This window comes from Salvelinus sp. IW2-2015, linkage group LG22 (genome assembly GCF_002910315.2).
Source record: "Salvelinus sp. IW2-2015 linkage group LG22, ASM291031v2, whole genome shotgun sequence".
Classification (NCBI taxonomy): Eukaryota; Metazoa; Chordata; class Actinopteri; order Salmoniformes; family Salmonidae; genus Salvelinus; species Salvelinus sp. IW2-2015.
The window spans coordinates 835,743-854,181 of NC_036862.1; the positions used below are offsets into that span (position 1 = coordinate 835,743).

General features: G+C 43.5%; 1 protein-coding gene and 1 long non-coding RNA gene across 2 annotated transcripts in view; one reads left to right on the forward strand and one right to left on the reverse strand.

The window, feature by feature from the left end:
• The window catches only part of mmp28 (matrix metallopeptidase 28), a 39,926-nt gene extending 25,112 nt beyond the window's left edge, over positions 1-14,814 (forward strand). Inside the window, exons 4-8 of the mRNA XM_024014056.2 lie at positions 3,957-4,178; positions 4,433-4,678; positions 11,703-11,852; positions 12,208-12,375; positions 12,595-14,814. Coding sequence (XP_023869824.1) covers positions 3,957-4,178; positions 4,433-4,678; positions 11,703-11,852; positions 12,208-12,375; positions 12,595-12,992 — 1,184 coding nt within the window. The 3' untranslated portion in view covers positions 12,993-14,814. The remainder of the gene's footprint in view (positions 1-3,956; positions 4,179-4,432; positions 4,679-11,702; positions 11,853-12,207; positions 12,376-12,594) is intronic.
• Positions 14,815-14,870: 56 nt separating this feature from the next.
• On the reverse strand, positions 14,871-17,324 carry LOC139022621 (uncharacterized). The gene is made up of 2 exons (XR_011473806.1): positions 15,828-17,324; positions 14,871-15,743 (listed from the first exon to the last, which is right to left on the reverse strand). It is a non-coding gene; the product is annotated as an uncharacterized lncRNA (long non-coding RNA).
• Between the last annotated feature and the right edge of the window lie 1,115 nt (positions 17,325-18,439).

Consider the following 18,439-nt stretch of genomic DNA (forward strand, 5'->3'; position numbering starts at 1 on the left):
TTTTTTACCCTCATCAATCTACACACAATACCCCCATAATGACGAAGCGAAAACATTTTTTATTTTATTTTTGCAAATGTATAAAAAAAAATTAAAAAAAACGTATTTACATAAGTATTCAGACCCTTTGCTGTGAGACGTGAAATTGAGCTCCGGTGCATCCTGTTTCCATTGATCATCCTTAACATGTTTCTACAACTTGATTGGAGTCTACCTTTGGTAAATGCAGTTGATTGGACATGATTTGGAAAGGYATATAAATGTCTATATGAGGTCCCACAGTTGACAGTGCATGTCAGAGTAAAAACCAAGCCATGAAGTCGAAGGAATTGTCTGTAGAGCTCTGACACAGGATTGTGTCGAGGCACAGATCAGGGGAAGGGTACCAAAAAATGTCTGCAGCATTGAAAGTCCCCTAAAACACAGTGGCCTCCATCAGTCTTCAATGGAAGAAGTTTGGAACCACCAAGACTCTTCCTGGAGCTGTCTGCCCGGCCAAACTGAGAAATCGGGGGAGGTGGTCGATGGTCACTCCCGATGGTCACTCTGACAGAGCTCCAGAGTTCCTCTGTGGGGATGGTTGTCCTTCTGGAAGGTTCTCCCATCTCTGCAGCACTCCACCAATCAGGCCTTTATGATAGAGTGGCCAGACGGAAGCCACTCCTCAGTAAAAGGCACATGACAGTTCGCTTGGAGTTTGCCAAAAGGTACCTAAAGACTGACCATGAGTAACAAGATTCTCTGATCTGATGAAATCAAGATTGAAAACACTGGCCTGAATGTCAAGCGTCACGTCTGGAGGAAACCTGACACCGYCCSTACGGTGAAGCATGGTGGTGGCAGAATCATGCTGTGGGGATTTATTTTCAGCGCTAGGGACAGGGAGACTAGTCAGGATCGAGGGAAAGATAAACGGAGAAAAGTACAGAGATCCTTGATGAAAACCTGCTCCAGAGCCTCAGGACCTCCGACTTGGGTGAAGGTTCACCTTCCAACAGGACAACGACCCTAAGTACACAGGAAAGACAGAGCAGGAGTGGCTTCGGGACAAGTCTCTGAATGTCCTTGAGTGGCCCAGCCAGAGCCAGAGCCCGGACTTGAACCCGATCGAACATCTCTGGAGAGACCTGAAAATAGCTGTGCAGCGTTGCTCCACATCCAACCTGACAGAGCTTGAGAGGATCTGCAGAGAAGACAGGGAGAAACTCCCCAAATACAGGTGTGCCAATCTTGTAGCGTCATACCCAAGAAGACTCTAGGCTGTAAATGCTGCCAAAGGTGCTTCAACAAAGTACTGAGTAAAGGGTCTGAATACTTTATGTAAATGTGATATTTATTTTATTTTATACGTTTGCTATAATATCTAAAAAACAGATTTTGCTTTGTCATCCTGAGGTATTGTGTGTAGATAGATGAGCGGGGGAAACAATTTAATCCATTTTAGAATACAGCTGTAACGTAACATAATGTGGAAAAAGTCAAGGGGTCTGAATATTTTCCGAATGCACTGTAATTATGCCTAAATCACCAGCCTGGTCTCATAGACTAGACGTAACATAGTAAACATAAATCCGAGACACTCAAATTGTTATATATTACGTTTGGTATGGGTACATTACAGAAGGTTACCTAAGGTATAAACCAAGGTGTAGCAACCCGAAGGTTGTGTGTTCAAATYTCATCACGGACAACWTTAGCATTTTAGCTAATTAGCAACTTTTCAACTATTTACTACTTAGCATGTCAGCTAACCCTTCCCCTAACCTTAACACTTTTAGCTAACCAAGGTCTAGCAACTCAACGGTTGCGTGTTTGAATCTCATCACAGACAACTTTAGCATTGTGTTAATTAGCAACTTTTCAACTATACTAAACAAAAATATGAACTCAACATGTGAAGTTTTGGTCCCATGTTCCGTGAGCTGAAATTAAAGATCCCAGAAATGTTCCATACGCACAAAAAGCTTATTTCTCTCATTCTTTGCACAACTTCATCCTCACCAGGGTCTTGACCTGACTGCACTACGGCGTTGTAACCGACTTCAGTGGGCTAATGCTCACCTTCGATGGCCACTGGCACGCTGGAGAAGTGTGCTCTTCACTTATGAATCCCGGTTTCAACTGTATCGGGCAGATGGCAAACAGCGTGTGTGGCGTTGTGTGGGCGAGCGGTTTGTGCTCCGTGGTGGCGGTGGGGTTATGGTATGGGCAGTCATAAGCTACGGACTACGAACATAATTGTATTTTATCGATGCCAATTTGAATGCACAGAGATACCGTGACGAGATCCTGAGGCYCATTGTCATGCCATTCATCCTCCGCCATCACCTCATGTTTCAGCACGATAATGCACGGCCCCATGTTGCAAGGATCTGTAAACATACTCACCAGACATGTCACCCATTGAGCATGTTTTGGATGCTCTAATTCCATTCAGCCACGAGCATTAGTGAATTTGGGCTCCAGAGTGGCACAGTGGTCTAAGGCACTGCATCCCAGTGCTAGAGTCTTCATTACATACCCTGGTTCGATTCCAGGCTAACCCAGGCGTCGTCTGGGTTAGGGATTGGCCGGGGTAGGCCATCATTGTAAATAAGAAATTGTTCTTAACTGACTTGCGTAGTTAAATAAAGGTTTTTAAAAGTAAAAAATGTTGTGTGATTAGGCCTGGCTCGCAGTCGGCGTTCTAATTCATCCCGATGGGGTTGAGGTCAGGGCTTTGTGCAGACCAGTCAAGTTCTTCCACACCTATCTTGACAAATTATTTCTGTATGGACCTTGCTTTGTGCACAGGGGCATTGTCAYGCTGAAACAGGAAAGGGCCTTCCCCAAACTGTTGCCACAAAGTTGGAAGCACAGAATTGTCTAGCATGCTGTAGCGTTAAGATGTCCCTTCACTGGAATGAAGGGAACTAGCCCGAAACACGAAAAACAGCCCCAGACCATTATTCCTCCTCCACCAAACTTTACAGTTGGCACTTTCATTCGGGCTGGTAGTATTCTCCTGGCTTTCGCCAAACCCAGATTCGTCCGTCAGAATGCCAGCGTGATTCATCACTCCAGAGAATGCGTTTCCACTGCTCTAGAGTCCAATGGCGGGCGAGCTTTTCACCACTCTAGCCGACGCTTAGCATTGCACATGGTTATCTTAGGCTTGTGTGCGACTGCTTGGCCTTGGAAAACCATTTCATGAAGCTCCCGACGAACAGTTCTTGTGCTGACATTGCTTCCAGAGGCAGTTTGGAACTTTACTACTATTGCCCATAGAAATACATTGAATAACACATTTATAGATGGTAAAAAAAAGACATAAATGTGTCATAACGAATAAGGTTTTGGAGATATAAAAAATCTCAGGAAATATTTTWGTTTTTTGGGACATTGAACCCCCTATTTGTATTGGCACAAAACCACCTCCATACTTCCATTGTATGGGTTACCTTCAGATGAGACCCATGACACTTGTGGGGGTCGTAGAGCAAAATGGGAAACACCATCATGTTCATGAGTTTGTAGGCCGTTTTGACGCTGCAGACGTTTTCATGAGAAGACCGATTTTCCGTATGTCTCAAAGGTCTGACAAACACCACTGTAGCTCGGCCACCTTCCGCGCAGATGCGGAAAGGCGACATAGGAGGATGCGGCGGATTGAGACGCAGCCCGTGCAAAAAGCTTCAACTGGCTTAAACTGACGTATGTTGATGGTGATTTTTTWAATTATTTAACTTAGATTGACATGTGCGTCAATAGACTCTTAAGGACGTTGCAATGTATGTGATTCTACTGCAAATGTTGAAATACCAACACTGTCATATCACATTTAAACTTACTTGGTGGGAAAAGTATTTTATTTTATTATAATGAGCAATGTGGTGGTGTGCCATGCAGTCCTTTATTTTTTATTTTTTGTCATTGGCATGTACCCATGGTTCTCTGTGTCATCTCTGCCCCTGCAGGTGAGAAATGGTACAAGCGTCACCTGACCTACAGGATCGTGAACTGGCCACGTCACCTTGCGCCGGGCCCCGTGCGGCTTGCGGTGCGCGCCGCCTTTCAGCTGTGGAGCAACGTGTCAGGCCTGGCCTTCCAGGAGGTCCCAGAGGGCCCCACGGACATCCGCCTGGCGTTCTACGAGGGCGAGCACAATGACGGGGCCAGCAACGCCTTTGATGGCCCAGGTCAGGCCCCACATCATCTTCACCCTACTGGATATTAACAAGGGGCCTGGAGCTTTTTTCCTGACCATGTAACCTGACCCTGGGCTGTAATTCATAGCTAGTTTTCAGGTCACATGGTCCGTAAAAACTTGCCCTACTATTCTTTTAAAGTAAAGAAAGAGCTTAATCACCCAAATCTGGGCACCAGAGAGGGGCCAATGGAGTTCCTGTCCTGTCCAAACCTCTCACACGCCCTCTCCTCTCCTGTCCTATAGGGGGAGCTCTAGCACATGCCTTCTTCCCTTGCCGGGGGGAGGCCCACTTCGACATGGCAGAGAGGTGGACGCTGTACGGACACAAGGGCCACAACCTGTTCATGGTGACAGCCCACGAGATAGGCCACACACTGGGGCTGGAGCACTCACCGGTGCGCCACTCCCTCATGTCCCCCTACTACAGGAAGCTAGGCCGCGCCCTGGTCCTCAGCTGGGATGACATCGCTGCAGTGCAGCAGCTCTATGGTAAATTATATACAATGTCCTCCATTCAGGTTAAAACCAATGATGTCATATACTGTATACACTACAAGGCATGTCTGTGAATTAAACCATCTGTCTGTATGTMAGTTTAAATGGAGCGTCGACAGCCATCTCAGTCAGATTTATAAGCAAAAAGTGTTGAAAGGAATTGCATCATTAAACAAGCAGAACTGTCCAAATGCTCCCTAGAAAGAGAGGGAGACAGACTGACATCACTCAATTACCTCATTGTATACTATACTGAACAAAAATATAAACGCAACWTGTAAAGTGTTGGTCCCATGTTTCATTAGCAGGAATAAAAGATTACAGAATTATTTCATACGCACAAAAAGCATATTTCCCAATTTTTTTGCACACATTTTTTTACATTCCTGTTAGTGAGCATTTCTCCTTTGCCAAGATAATCCATCCACCTGACAGGTCTGGCATATCAAGAAGCTGATTAAACAGCATGATAATTACACAGGTGCACCTTGTGCACTCGAAAATGTGCAGTTTTGTCAAATACAGTAACATAATGCCACAGATGTCTAAATTTTTTATATTTTTTTTATGTTATACCCTTTTCTCCCAATTTTCGTGGTATCCAATTGCTAGTAATTACTATCTTGTCTCATCGCTACAACTCCCGTACGGGCTCGGGAGAGATGAAGGTCGAAAGCCATGCGTCCTCCGAAACACAACCCAACCAAGCCGCACTGCTTCTTAACACAGCGCGCCAACCCGGAAGCCCGCCGCACCAATGTGTCGGAGGAAACACCGTGCACCCGGCTCCCTTGGTTAGCGCGCACTGCGCCCGGCCCGCCACAGAGACTCCGAACCCGGAGTCTCTGGTGGCGCAGCTAGCGCAGCGATGCAGTGCCCTAGACCACTGCGCCACCCGGGAGGCCAGATGTCTCAAGTTTTGAGGGAGCGTGCAGTTGGCATGCTGACTGAAGGAATGTCCACCAGAGCTTGTCCAGAATGTCCAGGAATGTCCACCAGAGCTTTTGCCAGAGAATTGCATGTTCATGTTCATCTACCATAAGCCGCCTCCAACATCGTTTAGAGAATTTGTCAGTACATCCAACCGGCCTCACACCTGCAGACCACGTGTATGGTGTCGTGTGGGCGAGCGGTTTTCTAAAGTCAACATTGTGAACAGAGTGCCCCATGGTGGCGGTGGGGTTATGATATGGGCAGGCATAAGCTACAGACAACGAACACAATTGCATTTTAACGATGGAAATTTGATTGCACAAAAATACAGTGACGAGATCCTGAGGTCTATTGTGAGGCCCATTTTTTTTAAAGGTATCTGTGACCAGATGCATATCTGTATTCCCAGTCATGTCAAATCCATAGATTAGGGCCTAATGAATTTATTTCAACTGACTGATTTCCTCACATGAACTGTAACTCAAATTGAAATTGTTGCATGTTGCRTCTATATTTTTGTTCAGTATACAGTAAATCTTCTCTCTCAACTGCACTTAAGACCTTATTATACCTCCACACACACTGTTTACCTGACAGTGCTGTCACGAGGGTAGATGGGTTGTCCCAGTGTTAGTGTTACTGGAGAACAGAGCTCCTGTTATGGCGGACTGGGCTCTGCATTAGGGTTGAATGGTTAAATGATATGCTTTGTCTAAATCTGGCTTCTCTATGGCCTCTGCATGATGAATCGTCAACGCTCAGGGTGGGGACAGACCGCCCATCTCAGTATGGAGCGCAGTTCACGACGCATGCAGACCTATCATCTCATCATGGTAACTTTTTTTTCTTGTGACAGACAGGCCTACATTTTCTGCAGAATAGTCTATGCTACAGTAATATAAAGACCGAATGCGCGTCTAATTTACCCATCTCCGTCTGGTCTAATTTACCCATCTCCGTCTGGTCTAATTTACCCATCTCCGTCTGGTCTAATTTACCCACTCCCCCCCGTCTTGGTCTAATTTACCCACCTCCGGCTGGTCTAATTTACCCATCTCCGTCTGGTCTAATTTACCCATCTCCGTCTGGTCTAATTTACCCATCTCCGTCTGGTCTAATTTACCCATCTCCATCTGGTCTAATTAACCCATCTCCATCTGGTCTAATTTACCCATCTCCGTCTGGCTTTCGGAGGTCATCTTATTTTTTTTATTGTAAAGATGTATTTTTTTTATGCAGCTGCAGAGTTTTAAAACAGCCTGTCACTCAAATATCGCTGCTTTAAGTCAGTGCACACGCAAGCACTCAGTCTTTTCTCTCCTCCAACTCCATTCAAATTGCATCCAAAATACTGTAAATAAACCTGTTCTAGAGTGATATATATATATATATAGCCCTATATATACAGTGCATTCGGAAACTATTCAGACCCCTTGACTTTTTTACAGGCATATTCTAAAATTGATTACATTTAAAAACTGTCCTCATCAATCTACACACAATACCCCATAACGGCAAAACAAAAACAGGTTTTTAGAAATGTTAGCAAATGTATTAAAAATAAAAAACTGAAATACCTTATTCACATAAGTATTCAGACCCTTTGCTATGAGACTCGAAATTGAGCTCAGGTGCCTCCTGTTTCCATTGATGTTTCTAGAACTTGATTGGAGTCCACCTGTGGTAAATTGAATTGATTGGCCATGATTTGGAAATGCATACACCTGTCTATATAAGGTYCCACAGTTGACATTGCACGTCAGAGCAAAAATCCAAGCCATGAGGTCGAAGAAATTGTCCGTAGAGCTCAGAGACAGGATTGTGTTGAGGCACAGAAAAAAAAATTCTGCAACATTATAGGTCCCCTAGAACACAGTGGCCTCCATCATTCTTAAATGGAAGAAGATTGGAACTACCAAGACTCTTCCTAGAGCTGGCCGCCTGGTCAAACTGAGCAATTGGGGGAGAAGGGCCTAGGTCAGGGAGGTGACCAAGTACCCAATAGTCACTCTGACAGAGCTCCAGAGTTCCTCAGTGGAGATGGGAGAACCTTCCAGAAGGACAACCATCTCTGCAGCACCACCAAAACAGGCCTTTATGGTAGAGTGGCCAGACAGAAGACACTCCTGAGGAAAAGGCATCTAAAGGACACAGACCATGAGAAACAAGATTCTCTGATCTGATGAAACCAAGATTGAACTCTTTGGCCTGAATGCCAAGTGTCACGTCTGGAGGAAACTTTGCACCATCCCTACGGTGAAGCATGGTGGTGGAAGCATCATGCTGTGGGGATGTTTTTCAGCGGCAGTGACTGGGAGACTTGTCAGGATCGAGGGAAAGATGAACGGAGCAAAGAACAGAGAGATCCTTGATGAAAACCTGCTCCAGAGCGCTCAGGACCTCAGACTGGGGTGAAGGTTCACCTTCCAACAGGACAATGACCCTAAGCACACAGCTAAGACAATGCAGGAGTGGCTTCGGGACAAGTCTCTGAATGTCCTTGAGTAGCCCAGCCAGAGCCCGGACTTGAACCCGATCAAACATCTCTGGAGAGATCTGAAAATAGCTGTGCAGCGTCCAAACCCCATCCAATCTGATTGAGCTTGATAGGATCTGCAGAAAATAATGGGGGGAAACTCCCCAAATACAGGTGTGCCAAGCTTGTCGCGTCACACCCAAGAGACTCGAGGCTGTAATCGCTGGCAAAGGTGCTGACAGTGAGGAAAGGATGAAGCAACAATAGAGAGAGAAATAGGAGGTAGGCTAATAACATCAGGGGAAATATTCTGAAAGGTATGCTTATATATGCGTCAGCTTACTAATTATACAAATAGGCCCTATTCAATTTCAAAATGAATATCTAATTCGCTAGCTGTATGTGCTGCACCAGAATCGCATGTTCTCTCCCTGCTTTATCATGGTTTGAACGATGTGCGTAATTCCAGTCCARATAATACAGTGTAAGACAATGCAGTACAGTAGTAATACAGTTCACACTCAAAAAGATTAGCTGTCTGGAGCTTGTTTCATTTATTTACCCAAGAGTGCATATAACTAGCTACATTTATTGGCTTTTGTTGTGCATAATGTGCAGTAGCCTCTATCATATATATATATTGGATAACAATCATTTGGGCTTTTTTGGGCTTGGGCTCGATGAATGTCTTCAATGTAGGACTCATAAAATGTATTTAATGTATGGTTCAGGCTCAGGTAGCCTCAGGCTTGAATATTCTAATCAAATCCAGACATAGGCCTACTTGTGCTTTATAATGCTTTTGAATGACACTTCCGGTTTTAGCTGGGAAATACTGGGGTTACCCGGTAGAAAAGCGATTTATTCTCGGGATGGAACATTTGTAAAATACCTGGGAAATATTCAGCCCTAGTCTGCATGCATAGCCTACATGTTTTTATGTAGAACAAATGGAGTAGCAATTTGCCGTGGAGGTTTTCGCTCCCTCCTGGCATGTGTAAGACAGGTTTCCACAGGTTGATGCTGCTGTTGTATGATGAGTCCCATCCATCCACCTGCAGGCATTTATCCAGGAATGTCTCCGTGGCTATTGAGCGGTCCTACCTGGATCCAACAAAATGTAGTCTTGTATGCATGCCAATTCTAGATGCCTTTCTCTGTTTGATTTGTGGAGGAGAATCAACCACCCCTTTGTAAACAATTGTTTTTTCAATTGAAATGAAAAGACATACAGTTGAGTACATTCTACTCCTTTTTAGTTCAAAACATTTGGCATATTTCATATATTGATACAGATCTGCTCCCCTTTATATCAAGTCTCTAAGCATTATCACTGCTGATTGTGGTATTGGGTTACTCATACAGAACAATGGGATGAAAACAAACAGTGTATCTTCTGAGATATTAAGGTATGCAGTGCCCTGCGGGCAGAATACGTGTGTGTTAACACCATGTGATGATGGGAACCAGATGTCTGTCTGACCTGAATAACTTCACTGTACTGAATCTGACCAAGAACCTTCCTACATATTTCTAACCATTGTGGTCGGGGTATACGGCCGCGGCATCTGCTTCAGAAACCGTATTTTTTCTTACTGCATTACTTTTGACCAGGGCCCAAAGGGACTCGCATAGGGCTTCTGGTCAAAAGTAGTGCACTATATAGGGAATAGGGTGCCATTTGGGACGGAACCTTTGTCTTAGTGATAATGTAACGTCACAGTGTATGAGATTTTGCAGTAGACTTGGCCACACAAGTTTGTAATCTAGTAATTGTTATATATTCTTAAATTGTCTGTGTAGAGACTGACCCAAGTACACAGTATGTTTAGATTACACACAGTAGCACTGCTCTCAGCAAAGAATCTCTGTTTTATTCTTCCTGCCAGGTTGCATTCTTTTCAGATTTTCCTCCTCTCCTCAGGGATGCTGATATCATCACTGCGAAGACAAATGTTTGCTCAGCCTGTTGCAAACAAAATGGGTGTGTGATGTCCAGAGCCTTATCATAGGATGCAGCTTTGTGTTTCGTTTGACATCCGTTTGCAGTAGCCACATGTGTCTTTCTTCATTCTTTTCAACGAGAATGACATTCTTGACTTATACCAGTAAATGACCAGAATGTTCGTATCTTTCAAAGATTTTATGTCATTTATGTAAAGACATCTAGTGGCCCTTTTGGATACTTCAGATTATCACAGGTGTCTGTAGTCATCTCTGGCCCTCTCTGGTCTTACCACATGTAAAATATATAAAAATAATTAAGTAAGATTTWAAAATAAAAAATAGAATGCAAAACTGTATAACATTATCCTAAAAATAAACCATCAACTTAGTGAATACCATTGGTGTTTTATATGAGGGTTTCAGCATGAAATATCCTTTGTAAAATGTTTTACACTTTTATTTATTTTACTATGTTAATATGTATTTGGTGTCAATGTTTTGGTGTCAAACTGGTGGCAGTTGTGAATAAGTCAATATTGGATGAGTTGCAGAGGTAATTGAAAATGATGCCATTGTTGATTAGATGATTTTTTCATTAATGAGGCTATTTTCTCTTGAACCATATGATCTATCTACTAGAAACTCATGGACAATATGGACACAGATATAACAAATGAATACTATATACATTTTGTTATTCAAGTAAACATTACTAAAGTCATGATTTTAACTACTGAAGATTCCAGTAACTTTGCAACCCTTTGTCCAGTACACAGCAACTCAAGTTTCCTGGGAAGGCCAGCTTTACTGTTTATATAATTGACTATTTGAGAATATTGTTCTGTTTGTTTCCACTTGGGAGGGTTGTTTGTTCCCATGATGTCCGTTTTAGAGAAAATACTGTCATTGTTTTTGGTTTGTATTTCTCATATTTTTTTAAAGGGAAAAAAATACATTGGCATGCAGACTTCCTTTATCAAGTATCAACCAACATTTGTCCCATTGGAGCAGTAAATTAATCTGTGAGCCAATATTTGTCTTAACATTCATTTTTATTCACATGGTAGTTCATAATCAGTGGCCATGTACCWGATAGATTGTGGAAGTAACACTTGTACGAGTTTAGTTTAGATGGCTGACTAAACATTCTCTCGGACGCAATGGAACGCTCATACATCAACATCATAGTGTTCATCGCTTATCACCCCATCACTTAAACTACTGGAACTTGAGTCTGTATACAATCTACTCTCCCATTCCATATGGTCTCATTCTCTTATCTGGCCTGATCCTGGATCTGTATGTGCTTCAGCAAACACAGTATTTTTTCATTGGGGGGGTAACGGTTACAATATTTAAATTCCTATACTTTCATATCACATATACTAGTTTTGTACCTGTGGGCTGCCACTCAGAAGAAAAGAAAACATATTTTTTAAGAGGTACATAACTACAAAGTATTGATCATATTACAGAGTTTAAGTAATAATAAATTCAGTATGTACAGGAAAAGAAATGCAAAGTGGACCTCCACCCCCCAACCTCCCCACCCAGCCAACATATCCCCGCCCAGCCCCCCTTCTGTCTACAGTTGTCATTCCAACCCCTCCGTTGGTCAGATGAGTTGGCTACTGATGGTCTCCCTCGCTCTGTCCTCCCCAGGGAAGCCTCTGGGGGGTCGGCCCATGAGGTTAACAGGCCAGGCATTCAGCTCAGCCCTGCAGGAGTGGGAGCTGGCTGAGGAGCCCGAGGGACATCCTGAAATTACCCAGCCCCTCTACTGCCAGGGGGTCTTTGATGCCATCACTATGGGTAGGGCACGACTGTGCTCACAATCATTTGAAACCCCCCCCCCAAACACATAAGTTATTCATTGGGATATTATAAACTGGGTGGTTTGAGCCCTGAATGCTGATCGGCTGACAAAAAAAATATTTTTACTGCTCTAATTGTTGGTAACCAGTTTATAATAGCAATAAGGCATCTCGGGGGTTTGTGGTATATGGCCAATATACCATGGCTTAAGGGCTGTATCCAGGCACTCCGYGTTGCATTGTGCAGAAGAACAGCCCTTAGCCGTGGTATWTTGGCCATACACCMCCCCCCCCCGGCCTTATTGCTTAAATATAATATTTTKATGTATTCTTGTCTGTCTTCGTGTGCTCAGACCAGAACCACACAGTGCTGGTGTTCCGGGGCAGTGTGTACTGGATGGTGTCGGCTCAGGGGAACGTGAGCGCACCTCTCCCTCTCCAGCAGCGCTGGCGCCACCTCCCGCTGGCCATCGAGGCCGCRGCCTTCTCCCCACTGGACAGCAAGTGGTACTTCTTCAAAGGTAAAGCAATCTCCTTCAATTCACTTTAGTCAGTGAATGATCGTGTGAAGTGACCTGGTCCCAGATAATTGTGCTTTAGCCAACTCCCCTGACTATGGTTTGGATGACACTGAAATAACACAGCAGAGGACCTGGCTAAAGCACAAACAGGATAAAGTACCTCAGTGAGGAAGTAGTGTTGATTGCGCTGAATTGTCTCTCCCTACCCTCCCTCTGCAGGTAAGCGTATATGGCGTTACTCGGGCAGTGCCCTGGACCCTGGCTTCCCCAGGAGGAGCAGCCAGGCCGGCCTCCCCTGCCACCCAGACTGTGCCTTCTACTACGCCCCCCTGGGACACATGGTCCTCTTTAAGGGCTCCCGCTACTCCGTGCTCAACCTGCACACACTGAGATCCGAGCCCTACTACCCGCGCCGGCTGGCCGACTGGACCGGGGTGCCCCAGGGAACCAACGGTGCGCTGACCCGTCCCGACGGGCGCCTCTACTTCTTTCGAGAGCAGCAGTACTGGAGGTTTGACCCGGTGAAGGTGCGCATGACCAGAGAAGGCCAGTGGGCTCAGGACCTGGAATGGATAGGCTGCAGGAGCAGGACTCACCAGGGCAATGGCATCCTGTGACAAACAGGGGGTGCTACAGCACTCATATCAAAGTTGATATGAGGCCAAAAGCCTGAAACGATAGCCTGGGTACAAGTTTGTTTCCGATAATATTCCAGTCCTTATACTCTGTATCATATGCCAAACAGTTTAGCATGATAAGGAGTGGAACAGACTAGTACCCCAACTACCAAAACATATAAAAAGGCCATTATGTCTGTGCAATCTAAATATGGAAGACTTGGTTAGAGCCGGCCGGGGTCGTTGGCCTTAAACTGTCATCAGTGCCATCGAACTGGACTTTTTGGTAAGATTCATGACACAATAAAATTGACATTAGTAATGAACATTGTTGAGCATATTAAACCTGGGCCCGGCCAGGCACGCTGTAGAGCACTGCTGACCATTCACTTTTTAAAGGCAATGTTCCCGACATTCGTGAAGATCGCATTTACAGTAAACGCTGCAGATATCTCATTAGGAAATGATCTTTAAAGTCAAGCACTCTACAACGTGCCTCGGATTGAATCCCAGCCCTGGTGACAAATACAGTGCATTYGGAGAGTATTCCGACACCTGGAATTTATTCAATTTCTAAAATTGATTCATATGTTTTTTTCCACCCTGATCAATCTAAAAACAAAACTCCACAATGACAAAGCAAAAACAGGTTTAGAAAATTCAGCAAAATGTATTAAAAACAAAAAAACAGAACATTTACTTAAGTATTCAGACCCTTAACTCAGTACTTTGTCGAAGCACATTTAGCAGCGATTACAGCCTCGAGTCTTCTTGGGTATGACGCTAGAAGCTTGGCACACTTGTATTTGGGGAGTTTCCTCCATTCTTCTCTGCAGATCCTCACAAGCTCAGTCAGGTTGGATGGGGAGGTGCTGCACAGCTATTTTCAGGTCTCTCCAGAGATGTTCGATCGGGTTCAAGTCTGGGCTCTGGCTGTGCTACTCAAGGACATTGAGACTTGTCCAGAAGCCACTCCTGCGTTGTCTTGGCTGTGTACTTAGGGTCATTGTCCTGTTGGAAGAACCGTCAGCCTAGTCTAAGGTCCTGAGCACTCTGGAGCAGGTTTTAATCAAGGATCTCTGTACTTCATCTTCATGCTCCGTTCATCTTTCCCTGTCTCCCAGTCCCTGCCGCTGAAAAACATCCCCACAGCATGATGCTACCACCACCATGCTTCACAGTAGGGATCTTCCTAGAGTCTTGGTGGTTCCAAACTGCTTCCATTTAAGAACGGAGGCCACTGTGTTCTTGGGCACCTTCATGGCTGCAGAAATGTTTTGGCACCCTTCCTCGGATCTGTGCCTCGACACAATCCTGTCTCAGAGCTCTACAGACAATTCCGTCGACCTCATGGCTTAGTTTTTGCTTTGACATGCACTGTCAACTGTGGGACCTTATATAGTCAGTGGTGTGCCTTTCTAAATCATGTCCAATCAATTGAATTTATCACGTTCTAGAAACATCTCAAGGATGATCAATGGAAACAATGCACCGGAGCTCAATTGAGTATTATAGCAAAAAGGTCTGAATATTTAGGGGGTCCTGTGCAAACATTTCTAAAAACCCTGTTTTYGCTTTGTCACTGTGTGAAATTGAGGATTTTTATTTAATCCATTTTAGAATAAGGCTGGAACGTAACAAAATTTGGGTAAAGTCAAGGGGTCTGAATACTTTCCGAATGCACTGTACGCAGTGGTAAATCAACTCCATAGAAAATGCTTTTGTATGATACACTTAAGCCTTAAAGATTTAAATGTTTTTATGCTTTGGTATTACACTTGTACATTTCAGATACTCAACAAGACCAACAATGTGTAATTCACTTCTGAATGATTCATTTGTGTGAGATACAGATAACTTCTCTGGAACAATGCTGCCTTCCAGTGGTAAAATTATTTATTTGCAGAATTATACATTACTCTACATTTTACAAGACACTTTGTCTACTGAAACGGACATAACCCAAATGTAGTGTTAGCCATCAGTGTTGCTGATCCTAAACCAAGAATACCCCTAGTTTAGTTCTCCAATAAATATACATCAGCAAGATTAGAACCTGTGACCTTCTGTGCCAAATAAAGTGTTCAGTGAATTAGTCATTTCTTTATATCAGTAGATTATAAAAAGTTGAATTGGGATTTAGCAAGAGCGAACAACACTTTTGCATGTAAAAACTCCTACGGGGTGGATTAAATCCATATCGCGGAAGATCCGCGTTATAATGTAARAGGTCATTTCCGATTGAGCCGAATATTCAGTCTCTGCAAACGCAGGAATATAACCTTTAAAATTTCAATTGAGCTATAAGATGGAAATTCTGCGAYACTTCTGCAATGCAGATTGAATCCAGCCCTAAATCATTACTCCACGTGCTTGATAGACCTGCATCACTTGTTTTTGAGCCAACTTCACCATAGGCTTTGAATGGGGAAACCCAGCTCATGACAGTCCAGTTTCAAAACAAATGCCATCACTTTTCACCCAGTGCAAACTCCACCCACCTGGACCAGCATTAATATTCTCAYTACTGACCTTTCATCCAATCAATTCGTCAGGATCAGTTCTTTTAATAGTCTACACCTGTCTAAAAATGTGGGCATAATGAGAATGTGGACAAGATCCGTACAGATGTTAGCACCAGGTATAAACAGGGCTCAATAGATGGCACCCAATGCAGCAGWACAAAGTTATTGGAGTTATATTTAAGCAATAAGACCCAAGGGGGTGTGGTATATGGCCAATATACCACGGCTAAGGGCTGTTCTTATGCACGACGCAACACGACATGCTAGGACACAGCCCGTAGCCGTGGTATATTGGCTATATATCACAAACCCCCGAGGTGCCTTATTGCTATTATAAACTGATTACCAACAATTAGAGCAGAAAAAATTGAATGTTTTGTCATACCCATGGTATACGGTCTGATATACCACGGCTTTCAGCCAATCAGCATTCAGGGCATGAACCACCCAGTTTATAAATCACTAACATATCATCATAATGTCTTAAGAACAATTTGAAAACAAATGACTAGTATTATTCCCAAATTAGTCAGAAGTCAAAAATAATGTAATTTACAAAACACAGTGAATTACTTTAGTGATGCATATTTCTGGTTCATAAAACTTTAGAAAAATGATTAGTCCTATTTCACAACTCGCCTGTTTAAATTCATTACGTTAAGGGACAGTTTCCCTGACACAGATTACACTTAGTCCTGGATTAAATGGCACTCTCAATGGAGATTCTCCACTGAACGCGCTTTTTAGTCCAGGTTTAGGCTAATTTAAGAAACCAGCCTCTAGACGATCAGTTTGGTAAACATTGTCTTGTCCTAGGTTATAGACAGCCTTGTAATGTAATKTAACAGCCTTCCATGGTAATGTCAGCACACACTTTATACATTATTAACCGAGTATCATCGCAGACAAGGAGTCTCTTCGCCCTCTAGTCCTTTGTTGTATTCTAGTCTTCAAGCCATCTTCGAACACACCGATTACCAAATATGTAGCCTAACCACAGTCCCTGAAACTAAAGGCTTTACGAAAAAGTTCCCAGAAAATAAATKAATTATCAGCCATAGTATGTATTTGTCTTATCAAAATGTGTCCTTTCACCACAGTGGTTTGGCAAGGTCTACTCAACACAACCTATGGTTTCGTATAGTATTAGAAGATGYTGTTGAAATAAAATGTGTTCATCCTAGAAAAATAGGCTAATGACTGTACAATACTAACTTCTGACCCAGGAGTCAGACACCGCAGACCCCCAGGTAAGGCAGGCATTTCAAGGCCTGGGTCGGTGCGCAGCCAGTTCCCCGGCTGGGTCACTGGGGTCATCTGGTTGCAGGACTACAGGGCGTGGGCTGCTGGGGGCAGTGCAGACACAACGCTCCTCAGAGGGCCCCCTGGGCGAGACGCTGGGGCAGGTCAGAGGGAAGGCACAGGTCAGGGGTCGCTGAGGCTGCTCTGGGGCTTTCACCTGGGGGACAGAGACTAACAGTCTTAACTTTCTGTGGGAGACTTGAGGTGAAAATAATGGAYGGTTCAACAATCATGGAGGGAGCCTACAGAGACAGGAAAAACAACAAACCTAAGTTCCAAATAAAGATGCATTATGCGGAAATGGCGGACTCGGTGCTAAAATTCTAATAGTTCCMCTAATTTCMATTTCTGTGACAACAGGATAGTGTAGAGAGTCATTGTACCATCTATACAGCTGTGAAATATATTTTCCATAACGAAAAATATTGTATTTTCAGCTGGTGTACAAAACCGAAAGAGGCAAAAATTCAACTTAAGCACGGGAAGCATAGAAATCGCGCACATAGAACAGACCGACCGCTTCTTAGACTTGTTTTCAATGCGAATGAAATATCTATAACTCACATTTCTATGTGAATTTAGTCAGGTYGCCCAAAAAGTTACATATTGCAGCTTTAAGATTGACGACCAAAATATTAGCTTATATCCAGCCCGTCGGGACGATTCATGCCTGTCAACGTTACTATGCATTTATACAGTGGTGCAATGGGGAAAGTATGTTTCAATGTTAACCATTTTTTCCTTGGCCTTCCTGAACACAGCCTTGGCTTGGACTGTTTTCCTTTTATTGGCCAACATGTCGTGAAGGAAAGGTAAATGAGAGTGTATGATACTGTATAAAACCTGTGCATGCCTGGATGCCATCGTTCTGTCTGGGAATGTGTGCATTTATAGCCGAGTAGGGGAAACCAGTGCAGTGATATACAGTGAGCTGACACATTGGGTTGTTTTGAAATGATACAATAACTATGATGTTAAAGTGCACACTGTCAGCTTTCATTTTAGGTCATTTCATCCTTATCGGGTGAACCGTTTAGAAATTACAGCACTTTTTGTACATCGTCCCCACATTTTAGGGAACCAAAAGTATTGGGACAAATTCACTTACGTGTATTAAAATGTAGTCAAATGTTTTGTATTTGGTCCCATATTCCTAGCATGCAATTACTACATCAAGCTTGTGACTCTACAAACCTGTTGGATGCATTTGCTGTTTTGATTGTTAATATTGATTATTGCCCAAATCAGTTTGTGATTCATGGCTGTATTTGAATCTGCTAATTGAGGATTGGTTAATAAATAGTATGGTCCTTATTGAGGGTTCCCAGGTAAGGTATTTAAGATTTGTCATTTATGTCTAGGTCAGGGAAGGGACAGGTGTTGGGTTGTTTGATCGCAACTTTTCATTTGGTTTATCGTCAGGTTTATCGTCAGGTTTGTTACTTCCTTTTGTAAATAATTGTCACGTTTTTCGCCATGCTTATTATCTTCACGTTTGCTAATRAAAGCATCACTACGGGCAACAAAAGTAAAGAACTGCTGTGTTGACTCCTCACTTAAAATCCTACCGTATGGTCAACCTCAGTCTAACTTTCTCACTTGTGGAGGCCAGGTCATCTG